We start from the raw sequence: 14,635 nt of genomic DNA on the forward strand, positions 1-14,635 counted from the left end.
TAAGGCCATACTAAACTCCTATTGACATGTAGGGCTGTGTCAAATGGACCTGAAATTACTCAATTACTTTGTGAGAGTTTATGAATTTCTTTCTAAATTTTGGCAAGTAAATTCTAGTTATAACTGCTTTTTTGCTCAATTTCAGATGAGGTTTCCTCTATGAACTTGACCTCAATATAATTATGTATGGTTCATATTAGAAAGAGACAGCTACAGGCTGTAGTCTTAATATTTACAATATACATACTTATTAAATTGGAAATTACTGAGAAAGCTGACTCTGCGCTTTCTTTGACAGTTTTATATGCAGTATAATTAAAAATTAAATTAGTGTTTTTATACTAATAATTCAGTGGTACCACCCAGAGTTTTACCTGTTTATGTCTTAGTGCTATAAGCTTGATAAAAGTATTAGTCTATGAAACACAAATGTAAGACCTAAGAACAGTTCTGTTGATAAACTGGAATGTTAATAATAAGAGACTGTGTATATTGAGTTCAGTATCTTAGATGCTATTTTTCAAAAGATCACAGAGTAGAAAAAAAGAAACTTACAAATATATAAACTTTCAAATTAAAATATAGGTCTGTATATTTATAATAGAATATCTTACTAAAAATAGGATATGTTTTATTACCACAAGCTACAGTTAGACTTTTGTATTATAACAAACACAATAGAAATTCTCTGTCTCCATCAGTTGTACCTTGTCAGTGTCAATGAAGTAGTTTATATCTCATAGATCAATCTTTGCACCAGATAATTACCATCATTTGTAACTTAATTGCATTCAATTCACTGGAGTCAAAATATGTAATTGATGGAAATCCAACAATTATTAACTAATTTGCTGAGATTCATTAGAAAAAGAAAAGCCACCTTAACATAGGTTGAATTTGACAAGCAGTAAAGATTGATGGGAAACTACATTTCTGACAGAATTACTAAGACTCAAATAATGACTGAAGTGATTTGCACAGATAATTAATTAATCACTTTTTGTTTTTCAATTCATGGGAATAAATGGAACAGACTATTAACCAAATTTGCTTGAGAGGCTACAGCAAATCATACCATGTGATTGTATCCAATTATTGTATCCAAAAGTCACTTTTAAAGTACCATTATCGGTCCTGATAGAAAAAAAAAAAAGATTTTCTGTTCAAAAATACTTTGTCACTTTATGAAAATTACCTTCTATCTTCTTGATACCAGGAATATACCTAATGCCAATTGCAGGACTTGAAAACTTTGTCCTTGGCTGGTTTCAAGGAATGAGTTATTAATTACCATTAAGGTTAAAATTTTGATTTTGAAATAATTTGGAATTAAGATTGCGAGCAGAGAAACTTCAGAAATGAAGAAATTAATTGTTCAGAACCCTGGTCTCACAGTTTTAAACAAATTACTGTTTCTGTACCAGTAAAGCTGGAGAGCTACAAAGAATCTTAGCACTTATGTGCTGCTTCAAATTACGTAGAGATTTTTTTGGAAGCATTTAATGTATACAACACATCTGAAACTATTTCTTAAATAATTATTTTAAAGATATTTGCATATTTTTAGTATGGAAAATCCAATCTTCCATATATCTCCAACAGCTAACAAATATTCTCCAATCAAATTCAATTGAGTTGTTCTATAATAGGATTTCTTTGAAAGGTGCTTTACAAATTCCTTCCATTTGATTGGAATTCTTCCTCTGTCAGCTTTAATTCTTCCAAATTTCAGCATTTTCCAGAAGGTTCTGGAATTTTGATGTTTCCTCTGAAAACAAAACTGTTCCTATTCTCACAGCAATGAACATGCCAGCACAAGAAAAGAGCAACTTTTACTGATCTGAAAAACATCTCTTATACTGTACCAATTAATAAAAGCCTTTGACAAAATGTTGTAGCAAAGCATTTTTTGTGGAATCAGTGCTGTTCTGGAATGTAAGTTATTTATCTAGGTAAATGGTTGTATAGACCTGGAATTAATTACGAATGTAAAGCTGTAAATCTAAGTACCCGGCCAAAGTGTACAATAACAAGAAGGATTTGAATCTGAAACAGCATCACTAGCAGGAGCCCTGTCACATACCCCAGTAATATGAAAATAATGTGACATGTCCATAGTAATTTTTCAGACTTCTTTTCTATACAATGGAAAGGAGTGGGTATCTTTAGAAATTAATTGATGTAATCCTAAAACTGATTTCAGAGGAAAGAGAGACACTTGCCTTCTGGAGGTATGTTTCACTAAATACGGTAATCTGAAACTGTGATTAAAGGTAATTGCATAGAGTCCACTAAAATCTTCAATTTTTATTGTATGTTTCATGTCAGCACTTAACCTCCTCAATAACCATTTACTTTTCACCTCCTTCAACAGGAATTTATTAATTGTTTACTATTTTATCTGACTAAAAAATTGGCTCAGTCCCTATATAAAAGTTAAACAAAAGGCAAAACTTCACAAGTCTGTTATTTATCTGAGAAATATTCTGTATTTATAAAGGCTCTTTACAGTTTAAATTCAAAATCCTGCCCCCTCTACTTCAAGAGTGATGGATTTTATGTGATACATGATGTATTAATTACAGTTTAGATCAATTATATTAATCTATAATAATACTAATTATAACTTCAGATTAGTTACAAATTCCATATCACACTCCATATGTTAGCAAAAGAAATATATTGTGAGCTTAAGGTTTACAATAACTAGTCTTCTAAGATTTGCTAAGGAATGAGAAATTAGATAAAGACTGCTAATCCAGTCAAATATCTGTCAAATACAAGATGATTGTAAAAAATCTCCCCATGCTTTTCAATTTCTGGACATCTCTAAATTTAAAAAAAATCAAGCTCAACCTTTGTTATCAAAATCTGCATTCTTTCAGCTTCACTCCTGAAGCAAGAGTATTCAGATCTTCTGGAAATGGTTGTCTTTTTTGTGCATGTGTGTGAGGTAAATGGAATCTTTCTCTGTACTTGTTAACACCAGAATTGTTTTGTTTAATTTCCTTTTTTTTAAGTGTATTTCATTCTACTAGGGACCTCCAAGTACCTGGTATTGTCAAAGTTGTTGGGAGAACTAAAAGCATGGATTTAATCAGTTGTAATTTTCACTTGGTGTGGTGTTCTTAAGAATTCTAGAAGACATCACTATTATTAGTACTACTGTTTAAAAATAGTGGAAATACAAGTTAAACAGAAGATTTGTGCATGAAGACATGCTTTTCCAGGTCTGTGCCATTTGCATCAGATCTCAAGTGAGCTCACGGTATCTGTTTGAATACAAAATTTCATTTTGCAAATATATATGAAATGTCCTCTACACAGCTCCAAACTCTTTTTTCTAAACTTTCTATGTTAAACAGGATTTGCAGTTTGGGCCTGTTAGCATAGGCATGACTGGACAATTTTGCCTCTGGACACTTATAATTTCTAATCCCTTTTCATAGTGTGGTATGAAGATGTTATGAATTAAAGACCAGGATATGATGTTGAAGACTGATTCATCAGCAAAGATGGCTTGCCTTGGGGTGGTTGGAATAATTTCCTCTGCTCTTGATCTTGCACTTCTCTGAGCATTTGCCTTGCCTGCCCAGGGGGGACAGCTCTGCTACCTGTGAAGCAGAAGCAGTTCTCGAATTGCTAGTTGATAGACCAGTTTATTAAAATAAATTGATACTAGTTCTTGTTTAGTTTACAGCTATAGCCCCTGTAGCTGTAACCTGTGGCTTTAAAATCAACTGAGCCCTCCCTAAGCAACCAGTGGGTAAAAGGAGGGTGGATAGCCACACTGAAAATCAAGGCAGCTGTCCAAAGTTAAACCATCCCTGCTTGTGAATCAAAATCTTGATTATGCTGTCACCTCTGGCCATATCCATTCTGTTTGTCCACTTTGACTCCTTAGCACCTCTAGATTAGCATAAAGTGCAAATGGCTTCAGGGGTCAGGTCACAGATTTAATTTTGAAGAGCCCAAGTACTCCTTCCCCTGATTAATGCTTGAGAAGAAAATTTGTGGCAAATCACTTCAAAAAATTAAATCTCTGTATCTCAATGCATGAAGACAATGCAAACAAATAATTGTAATGCTAAACAAAGTAAATATTTTCTGGTTTACTACTCAATCTTTCTGAATAAAATAGTGTGCACAGTAGTACTCTAAATTAATTTCCTTGCAATTATGTCATTGCATCATGTCAGACCTTTAATTTATTTGATGTGTCTGATTGTTCAGCAGCATATACCTATATAATAAAATATTCACAAAATACTAACTACAATATTTCTTTGGTCTGCATTATTAACAAGCAGGTGCTTGTTAATAGAAAGTCAGACTGGTCTCTTGTGTTTCAAAATAATTAATTAGAAATAAAATGAACTATTTAGTGATGCATTTATATTTCCAATAGAGCTACATCTAAGTTTCACTACAACAGTTATAGAAAATAACTGTTCACACATTTGCTGTCACTGAAAAAGTTCTTTTAAGCCTGCACCATGCATGATTTTTAGCCTGCAAGTCCCTGTGAGACTGCTTCTGATTAATGCTAAGATTTGGCTTGTGAGTCAGAGCACTGCAATCAGAAGTAGTTCTGAAGAGATTTGTCTTTAGCTTCCTACTAAAATATTTACCTACAAAAAGGCAATGTGAAACAGAGGTATGGTTCTCACCTTGATACTGTTAAATTCAGTGTACATATTTCTATCAAAACTCCTAGGAGCAAGACTAGGCCAACAGTTCAAATCACATTTGTAGTCTACCTTCAGTTGTTTATATTTGTAGAAAAAGATTAGCAAGACCAGACAAGGACTCAGTCTGCATTTTCAAGTACCGTGGGCAGTAACATAGACTAAATGAGGGCTGTCCCTCTTCCTAAGCAATGTTTGGTACAAAGTTAAAGAAAATTAAAAATTGCTGTACAGAACAGTCAGAAGAAAAGGCCTGTCAGAGGCTGGAAACTTCCTCTGAAGTAGTCAGGTAAAGAGAAATCTGGTGAAATCCAAGCTGGAAAAGTCTTTAAGGGAATACCAGCACTACCCACTGATGACTGCACTGCCTTGGGATGGATACAGTGGGAAGCAGAAATCTCACTTCCATCAGAGGTTCCAGAAAGGTTGAAGGACATGAAACTGCACACCTTCCTTGTTTCCCAGCTTGCTTGCCTACAGAGGTAGTAAGATCAGAACAAGCTGAGTATGCACATGTGCACAAGTGTGCTTGAAAGAAATTCTAGAAAAGTTGTGATAGAAAAACCGTAATCACAGGAGTGTGTGTTTGAAAGCACATACTGTCTCTGTGCCACTGTCTGGATTTGCATCCCTGTTTATTCTGAACTCAGGTTAATTTTGGCTTGAGTATGCACAGCTTTCTTCTTCTTATTCTGTATGTGTGGTCCATGATAATGACGTGACCTGTGTGTGTAGTTAATCCGAGGCTCAGCAATTTCTTCAGCCAGGACTTGTGTGAAGGTAGGAGCTCAGCAGGGAGATATGACATGAGTGGTACTGAATTCTAGATGGGCATCAAGAGGCAGGCAATCTGAGTTAGAATAAAAACTGGGCTGAAATGAAGAGATTATCTAAAATGAAGAACATTAGAGTGATATCTACACTTAAATTTTCCCAACTAAGCATCAAAGGAGAGCCAGATCTTGGATTACAGCATCAAACCAAATTATTCTTACTCTGTGTACAGCAAGTGCAGTAAGATGAAGTTTATACCAGTCTTCCACAGGAAGGAGAGCTGTCCTCAAATGCTTGAATAATAAAAATTAACATTCACAATCCTTATTTCTGCTTAGAGAGGTTGTATAACTAGTCCTGTATAAAATGCAGATTATGTAATTTTTATTACTGAAGGAGTTTTTAGTTTGGGTTCTTTTATTCAAATCGCTTTTGTTTTAAACTCCGCACTCAGGAAGATCTGTTCACAAGCTCAGCACAGAACCACTGAGAATCATTCATGAGACACTGGAAGAGTCTTCTGATTGGATTTATGGCTTTTTTTCTTTACTGTCTGACATCGTATGGAGTGATGATGATGATAGTGATGAAGGTATTTGTAATGTAAAGACTTCTGTAACTGCTCTAACTGCTGTTTTACACGCATTAAAATGGCTTGCTCAGCTTTTAACATCACAGACAAGAAGGTGAAACAAAAGGAAAAATGAACATTGTTGCTAATAAAACTTCCACTGGCTATTCCAATCAGTAAATTGGTCTCTTTGTTAGCTTTCATCTCCTGTTTAATGTACTATTACCAAAAAGCTGTCAGAATTAAATATTACCATCAGTACACATTGAAGAAAAGAGCACTAATTTATATACGACTTCAAAGCCACAACCAAAATATGCATCAGGATATTGCTTCAGAGAATGGAAATAACAATTTTCTTTTAATCAGCAAGAATCTAAAGAACCGTGAAAAATATACAAGATACATCAAGAAATTAAGAACTTTCTTTAATTTGACATATTGATGATGGGGCAATATATTGAAACAAAAAAAATATATGACACTTCAACTGAACTTATGGGATTTTGGGTGGCATATTGCAAATAATTCAGTTTACTAAAAATTATAGTTCTACCATTATGACACCATTCTTCCTCTGACATAATTAATGAAAGTAAATTACTAGTATTTTGATTTTGGAAATAACTCTCCTTCTGTTAATAAAAACAAAAAGCCAAAGTGGGAAAAAAAAAAAAAAACCTAGTTCCACAGTATAAGCAGAGACTGCTCACAGTCAGTAGTGGATCATCGTGTCACATCATATTGGTCATTCTGACAAGCGATACGTGTAGGAGTGACATCTTCATTTCATGGTAGTTTATTTTATATTCCATTTGGCTACACCAGAATATAATTAAAAAGCGACGTGTACTGAGACTGACTTCTACCTGTTTGTTCAGAAACCTGAGATAATACCAAGTGTTTACCTTTTAAATATGTGCATGAGCTTTTTATATTAGCGCCGTATATGAATGCGAATAGATAGGCTGCTACTTGCAGGTCTATGAATTGGGCATCTTATTCTGAGATATTATTTATAACTAGCAGAAAGCCAGTCTCTCTTAAGGCTGACAAACAGAAAAAAAAATAGAGAGCTTGGCAAAATGTGATCAGTGTGCATTTTTATCATTTCATAGTTCCCAAAGCACGTGCAAAATTTCAAACACTCGAGTGTCTGAGTGTTAATGGCAGTAGAAAAGTCATAAAACACCTGACAGACAAAAATTTGAGATCTGATGTTCACTAGAATTGGAAACCTTAGCTCTTGCAGTGTTTTGTACAAGTGGAATTTCATCATCAACCAGGAGTGTGAATAGGCAGTAAGGTATCTTACTGCACTATAACATAAAAACTAAATGCTTTGAGCACCCTGCCCACCCTGTGCTGTAGTCAGTGCAGCTGAGGCAGCACCCTAGCCAGTCATTCAGGATCACTCCTTCAAATTCTGTGTCCTACAGGGAGGTGCAATAACATATTGCAGCAATCAAGTGCTTATAGTTACACTGAAACTATTTTTGCCTTGGGTCTCACTGGAAGCATTGCTAGATTTACAGTCTTGCTAAACTTTATATATACTTTATTTGGAATTTTAAAAGAGCCAGTGAGCCTTTCCTCAAAATGTGGAAACATCCATAAAATAAAGAATTGTATTCACAAGTTAATATTCAAAAGCACAAATAGAGATTTGGGTATTTCCTTAGTTACTACTGCACCTTGAATTTATCTACCCAAAACTCTATGGCAAGATAGATTTTTTATGAAAAATCCAAAATCTCAGAATAGATGTTTTTCATTTAGCATATAAAGAAGAAAATTACTTTTTTTAAAAAAAAAATTATCTGACACGAAAAATATGACTTTTTTTGTTTTGTTTTTGTGGGTTTTTTGTTGTTGTTTTGGTTTGGTTTGGTTTTTTTATTTTGGTTTTTGTTGTTTCGGGGGGTTTTTCAGATGTGGGTTTTGTTGGTGGTTTTTTTTTGTTTTTTGGGGTTTTTTTGTTGTTTTTTTTGTTGGGGTTTTTGTTTGTTTTTTTGTATGTTTGTTTTGTTTTGGTTTGCTTTTGTTTTTTAAATCTTTTCTCTGAAATCTGTTTTTTTCTCTTGGTTTAGGCGAAGTGGAACCTTCCGTGAAAAAAGGTTGGTGAGTTGCTTAACAATAGAGGAAAATATTTTGTAATAATTTTAAAAATTAACTGTACATATGTAATGCAAATTCTATTAATGGTTACATGGCAGTCTACTAACCTTTTCAGTTGAACTCTAACAAACTCATTAAATGCAAAACACAAATAATAATATATACAGAGAATTCTTTACTATTTCATTGTTACTGAGAAAATCTGAAAAAAATTCATCTAAAAATAGAAGTACAGAAATATTATTTATATCCTTACCATGCTTGCAGAACTTCTGTTAATGCCAAGGAGTTATATGTATGTCTGAATAGAAATAAAGTTCAGGAATAATAATATGGAAAGTATATTTAGTGAGAAATAATGGTGAGGTACTGTCAAGCATTTTACCTGAAGCCAACACAGGCCCCTAAAGAAAGGACATCATCCTAATCTTCTGAAAAAATTACTTAGTTATCATTGAATTTTTAAAGCAGAAAAGTGAAGGAAATAGGATTTATATTATAATCTTTATGCATATTGAAATTGTTTTGCTGAAACATAAAACTTATATTCAACTTCTATTAAATCAAAATGAAAATATATTAGAAGGTTGGAATTACTGATGATAGAATGTAAAGCTTTTCAAAACTAGGGTTTTTCTTTCCTCCATATTAGGCAAAGCTCAAGTACAGCAGGATGTGTAACCAGCCCTATATGAACTGAATTTGGTATCCATCAAATTCTCAAGAGGTAAATGCCCATATTGAAGAATCAATCACCCCAGCTGCTTCTGAGATTAAAATCTAGTTCTCTAGTTAATTTGAACTGGATCAGGCATCTATTTAACGAAAAATTTTTTCAGTCTCAATCTGCAATCCAAAGAATTAAAAGTCTTGAAGACCAGAACCAGTTATCTTTCTACTGATGACTCTTCATGTTAGGAAAACTTACAGTGTAGAAAAAGATTCCATCTCTTTACTTCATCTGTAAGAACTGCAAAACTATCCACATCAGCCTCTTTCCCCACAGAGACAGGTGCATTTTTAATTTTACAGGACGTACACAGAGTCTGAAGCTGTAGCACTTTGTTGGCAAGGATGTACGTGGGTGGACCACAGGCCAGTGTAGGGACCAGGCTGAAAGTGCTACTACTTCATGGTTAGGAAGCCATAATCCATAAAAACACTATGGGCAACACCATGTTCAGCATTGCAATCCCTTCTTCTCTGGAAATCAGAGACACAGGCCTTATCCATTGCATTGGGACACAAAGCTGTAGAGACAGAATTTGGAGAAATCATCTAAACAAGCTGAAGGCTGTATGAATTGTAAGCAGTTGGAAGTGATAATAGGGTTGTTTGGACCTAAAATTGCCCTGTCCAAGGAGCTGAGTATCCAACTGCTGGCTGAGAATGTTTTCCTCACTATTCAAAGCTCACAGCCTGGCTCTGGACATGAATCCTGAGAGGGTCTTCTATCTTTGGTATAAAGGAAATGGACAATGATCAGATACCAGATACAGATCTGGTATCTTACAGGATAACACAGCCACACAGATGTGAAAAGGCCTAAATTCAAACGTTTCACCTTCCTGAACAGTAAAAGCAATTTTGAGTGGGCTTTTCCGCTTCCTGCTCAAGATTCTCCATCTTCTAGAGTATAAGCATTCTCATCCCTGTCTCCCTGCAAAACGCTTTCTCTTGGCTAGGACTGCTGAAGATAGTACCCCTTTCTGTTATAAGTAATGCCATAAGCTTTCACATAGCAACATCCTTAAGTAACTTAACATCCCCAGGTGACTAGAGGTCTCCATTTCATCCTGGCAGACAGGATCTGGCCTTGTTTATACTTGATTTTGTCACCTCTTTTACAGGGCTACAGAAACACAACATATGTGGCGTGAAGCCATGAGTCCCTTGGAAGCGCAAGTGCAGAGCACTGCGTGTCTCCTCAGTGACAGGCACCTCTCAGCCCCTCAGAGCTGTTCCTGTCTCTCTGCAGGCTTCCCTGAAAACTGAATAAACAGCAAGCAGCTTAAATGCCAGGGTCTAAGGCTAAACAGAAGTTTTTTGAGAGCTCTGTGGTGTGGTCTAGTGAACAACTTTTGTGCTTAGGCACAGTGGAATTCCCTCCCAGTGCTAAAGCTCATGAGTGCAGAAGGCAAAGCCCTGGGAGGTGAGCTGAGGGCTCAGGTGAGCTCCTGCAAGTGGCACTCTCACAAGCATCACAATCTGTTCCCCTGAGCACAAGGTGCAGATCTCTCCAAGTAGCTTTTCCTAACTAATTTGTGCTGTCTTTACATGGTCCATGAATAAGACTTCCAGAAGAAAAACTCTCTAAAACAAAACAAAAAACCCAAGACAATGCATTGGTGATTTTTTTTCCATGTTGCTGCTGTAAGGACTGGACGCAAAAGAGGACCATCTACACAAATAGATCTGAAAACGTTTGGGTTAGTTTGAGCCATGAAATTAGAACCAAATCTTTTGGTTGTGGAGTTTTCTCTGCCTTCATGTAGAGGACCATTTCTGCATCAAAATCCCTTCCATTCTGAGCAATTTTATCTATAGCTTTATGAAGGATCCTTCTTTAGGTGACACTGGCATTTGGACATTCCAAACAAGGAAAAAAAGTGAGATTGTGAAGTATGCTATTGCTGTCTCCAGAATATGAAGAGATTGACATTTTTCATATTTTCATGGAAAACCTCTCTCAAATTTCATTCTGGAACTGTGCACTGTGGTTGCTGTGCCTGATATTTAAGTATTTGCATTGGGTCTAACTTACAGTTATTGTGGTATTCATGAATAGAATGAGAATTTTTGAAAAATCTCCATGTCTATTTTTAGTGAATGGACAAACCTCCACTCTTTTGCTTTGCTGACTAGCAGTTTTTATGAATGCTAAAATGTTTACACAGAACTTACTTTATAATGGAATATATGAACTGAAAAAAATAAGATTGCTGGTATCACAATACAATTGCATATTGGAAAAAAAATCAAGGGGAATGGCAAGGACATTGTCTAGACATGAAAGAAGAAAAGTCTAATCATAGACTTTGAAAGCAAAAGATCACTTTCCTAGAGATGTAAATTAAAAGCAAAGATAATGGACGTACAAGTAATGACAATGTGCTTCCACAGGCAATGGGATTAATATCAGTTTCAGAATCCTTTAGAAGATATGAAAATATCTCTCAAGCACTGTTTTTTTATTGCAATTATTTTTGCCAGTCCAAGTCTTATCACTAATATTTATCTTCAATAATTGGAAAAGAATGCACATTTAATATTGTCTGGCAAAGCAGTATATTCTTCAATGGACACAGTGAAAGATTATTCTGGGGGGGGACTTTCCAGTCTTTAGCAATGCATATTCTCAACATATAAAAACACAAGACAGAGAAGTTTAATTCTATATTTCAGGCTTAATTCGCTTTTAGTTTCATTTTTTTCTATAATAGTTATGACTGATAATCTTGTTCATTTTTTCAGGGTTAGTTTCATCTTTAGAGACACATTCTATTATTTGACAGCTGCGTGCCCGTATGTTTTTACTAGAAATTATTGCTATGAAAAAGAAAGTATGGGGGGGAGGTTTGTTTGTTTCTTGTTTTTGTTTGTTTGGGTTTTTTTGTGGACACTGCTGGCCTCAGTTGAGAGTTAGGAAAAGAGCTGAGAAAACACAAAATTGAAAATAAAGATCTGTAAATAGTAAAGAAGTGCAAACACTTCAAAATTGACAACCATGCCTAAAAAGGTCTTTATTAAAAGGAAAATAATTTTAATTTCAATAAATTCTATTCAATTAAAAAACAGAGAAATAAATAAAGCACCATCATGACAGTTATCCATCTCTGTGTTACTTAAAAATTTTATTATTGACAGAAGATTATTCTTACCATCAAAAGAAACATTTCCTTCATCTGGTGATAGATCTCTAATTTTCTGTGAGTTAGCCTATACAAGTGAGACAGAAAAATGGGGTTTTGACTTTCCTCGTAAGAAAACGTAATTTAAAAATTCATTGGTTGCAACAAAAAGCCAACAGAGACTAGAAATTTGTGTTAAAGGTCGCAGGAAATTTTTGTAAAAGACAAATAAATTTTTTGGCAACGCACCTTATCCATCTGTCTTCAGCTCAAATGAGAGTATCATTGCCAGAGTATTAGGCTGGTTATTAATATGCTGAAGTCACATCATGCTCTTAAAAGAAGTGTCAGTGTCTAAGGGAGTGGCCAGTTACACTGATTCACCCTGGGCAGCCCTGGCCAAGGTGCAGCTCCGGCCAAGGTGCAGCTCCCACAGACCTGATGCCAGACACCCACTCCTAGTCACAATTTATTCAGTACAATCTATTGGCTTGTTCAGATTTTGGTATTGACCTGTGATAATAGAAAAAAGTGCTCAAAAACCAGAAAGGTTCTCAGACCAGACCATTTCCTGCATCATCTTTTGGTGTAGTGATCAAGTAAACATACACAAGTTTGCCTGGGACAGGGGAGAGGAAGAAACAATCTGGTTAGAGAAGGCAGGGGTTTTTCTAATTTGGATTTGAAAGCAGTTTTGATATGACAGCCTGTACAAGTCTAGAAAGAACTGTTCTCAGTGTCCAGGCAGGGTAAACGTACCAACAAATATTTAAGTTATTAGTCCAACAATCATGTGTGTCAGACTGTTTTCAACATTAAAGTACCTAAGAATGTATGATTAGACCAGAACTCCAGCTGACACAGTGGACGGGACAGAAGCCCTTGTTGCTACCCCAGAGTGACCAGCGCAAATGCCTCTGGAAGTATATCAGAACTGTTAAAAATATAGTTATCATTTCCCAAGGGAGCTCTCCATACACCAAGCATTTTCCCCAGTGAAAGGACACAGTGTTTGCACGGCTGTAATCCATCTACAAATTCTTGTGAACCTAAGGCTACAAATTGGAAATGAACTGGAGACAGAAAATGCAGAATATCAAAAATGCAACCTGAAAATTGTGTTACAGTGTAGTTTGACATATATGTGTCTTAAAAAAAAAAAAATTACGCAGTTTCATTCATCCCTAAAGTATATACCTATTTGTACTGATAATGCCTTCTGAATTCAGTTTCTTTTATGTTGCTGTATGGTAATGTTCACTTCTCTGGATATGAGTTGCTATTAAAGACATCACTAAAAGGCTTTTGCTTTCTCCCTAGGCTACATTTTACTCAAAAGCATTTTGCATATCTTTATGTAGAGCACACCCTGTGTTAAAAGATGGAAATCATTGATTGGTTCAATTCTCTGATGTTAAACTGCTTTTCCAGATATGTATATTTTGCATTTTTCATTTTTGTGGCATCCATTTCTGTTATTAATGTTCTTTTAACAATTTCATCTGGTATTACTTACACTGATCAATACTGCAATACCATATCCACTATAAAATGGGATTTTTAAAAAGAAAGAAAATATTTTCCATGTTATGCAGATGAAAAATGGCAAGCACAAGTGTACAGGGATGTTCAATTATAGTTCTTCTGCCTTTTGCTGAATAGTGATTTGTTTTCAACTTGAGCTGTGATTTTCAATCCAAACTTACCAAGTATATTTTAAAAGAGAGTGAGAACTTTGGGCCACAAGGCTAGCAGGGACCCTGGACAGGAATGCGGAAGAGAGCTTTGCAGCTGCTGAAGTTATTGTCTCAAATTGGGGAAAACCTTAAGTGAAGATATCCATGCTATCTTCGTAAAAATCTTAATTTGTGCCCCAGTAATGGAACTCTGGGAAGGTTCTCACTCAGAAGAGAGGGCATTAAGCAGATCCAGAGTGGGCTGGAGTCTGCCATGCCTGATCTGGGAAATGAACAGCTTTTCCAAAACTCAGTTACACCCATACCATCAAAATGGGGGTCTGGCATATTTCTGAGTGAACTCAGATACCTTTACAGCTTCTGCTGTGCCAAGGAGAGGAAAATGGAGCCCACGTTCATGACACACAGAAACTTCTCTCTCCTGAAGGCCAAATCCCCAAAAACAAATCAAAGTAGCTTTCATTCTAGGTTTTAGAACCAAGGCACAGAACTGCTGTCTGGGAATGAAAAACACCATGTTAATATCTTTATATATATTAAGAATAAAACTTTATGATAGAATGTTAAGGATTGAAAAATTTTAATATCTTCCACTTTCAGTTATTTCAAAAGCTCAGTCATTAAAATTCCACTATAAAAAGTCTGCTTGTGGTCTCCCTGAAGGATGCCAGTGCTGCTTACAGGACAATTAGTCAAAGATAATTGCAAGTACCTCCTTCCCTGTAAAAATATTTCTTATAAGATATTCTGTTTCAAATGGGGAAAAACAAAATTCAAAATAATAATAATGTCATTATTAATATTAATAATAAATTATTTAGGTTTTGGTATGAAAGGAAAGGTTATGTACCATGTCAAGTCCATTTGCCCAGTTCATCTGAGGACCCTTTCCTTTCTCCTCTCCTCTCCTCTCCTCTCCTCTCCTCTCCTCTCCTC

The 14,635-nt window shown here is 35.4% G+C and overlaps 1 protein-coding gene across 1 annotated transcript in view; it reads left to right on the forward strand.

Moving 5' to 3' along the window:
* TRDN (triadin) overlaps positions 1-14,635 on the forward strand; it is a 219,772-nt gene that overhangs the window by 35,198 nt on the left and 169,939 nt on the right. Inside the window, exons 3-4 of the mRNA XM_042779095.1 lie at positions 5,917-6,054; positions 8,124-8,150. Of these exons, the coding sequence (XP_042635029.1) occupies positions 5,917-6,054; positions 8,124-8,150 (165 nt within the window). The remainder of the gene's footprint in view (positions 1-5,916; positions 6,055-8,123; positions 8,151-14,635) is intronic.

Source organism: Catharus ustulatus, chromosome 3, assembly GCF_009819885.2.
Source record: "Catharus ustulatus isolate bCatUst1 chromosome 3, bCatUst1.pri.v2, whole genome shotgun sequence".
NCBI lineage: Eukaryota > Metazoa > Chordata > Aves > Passeriformes > Turdidae > Catharus > Catharus ustulatus.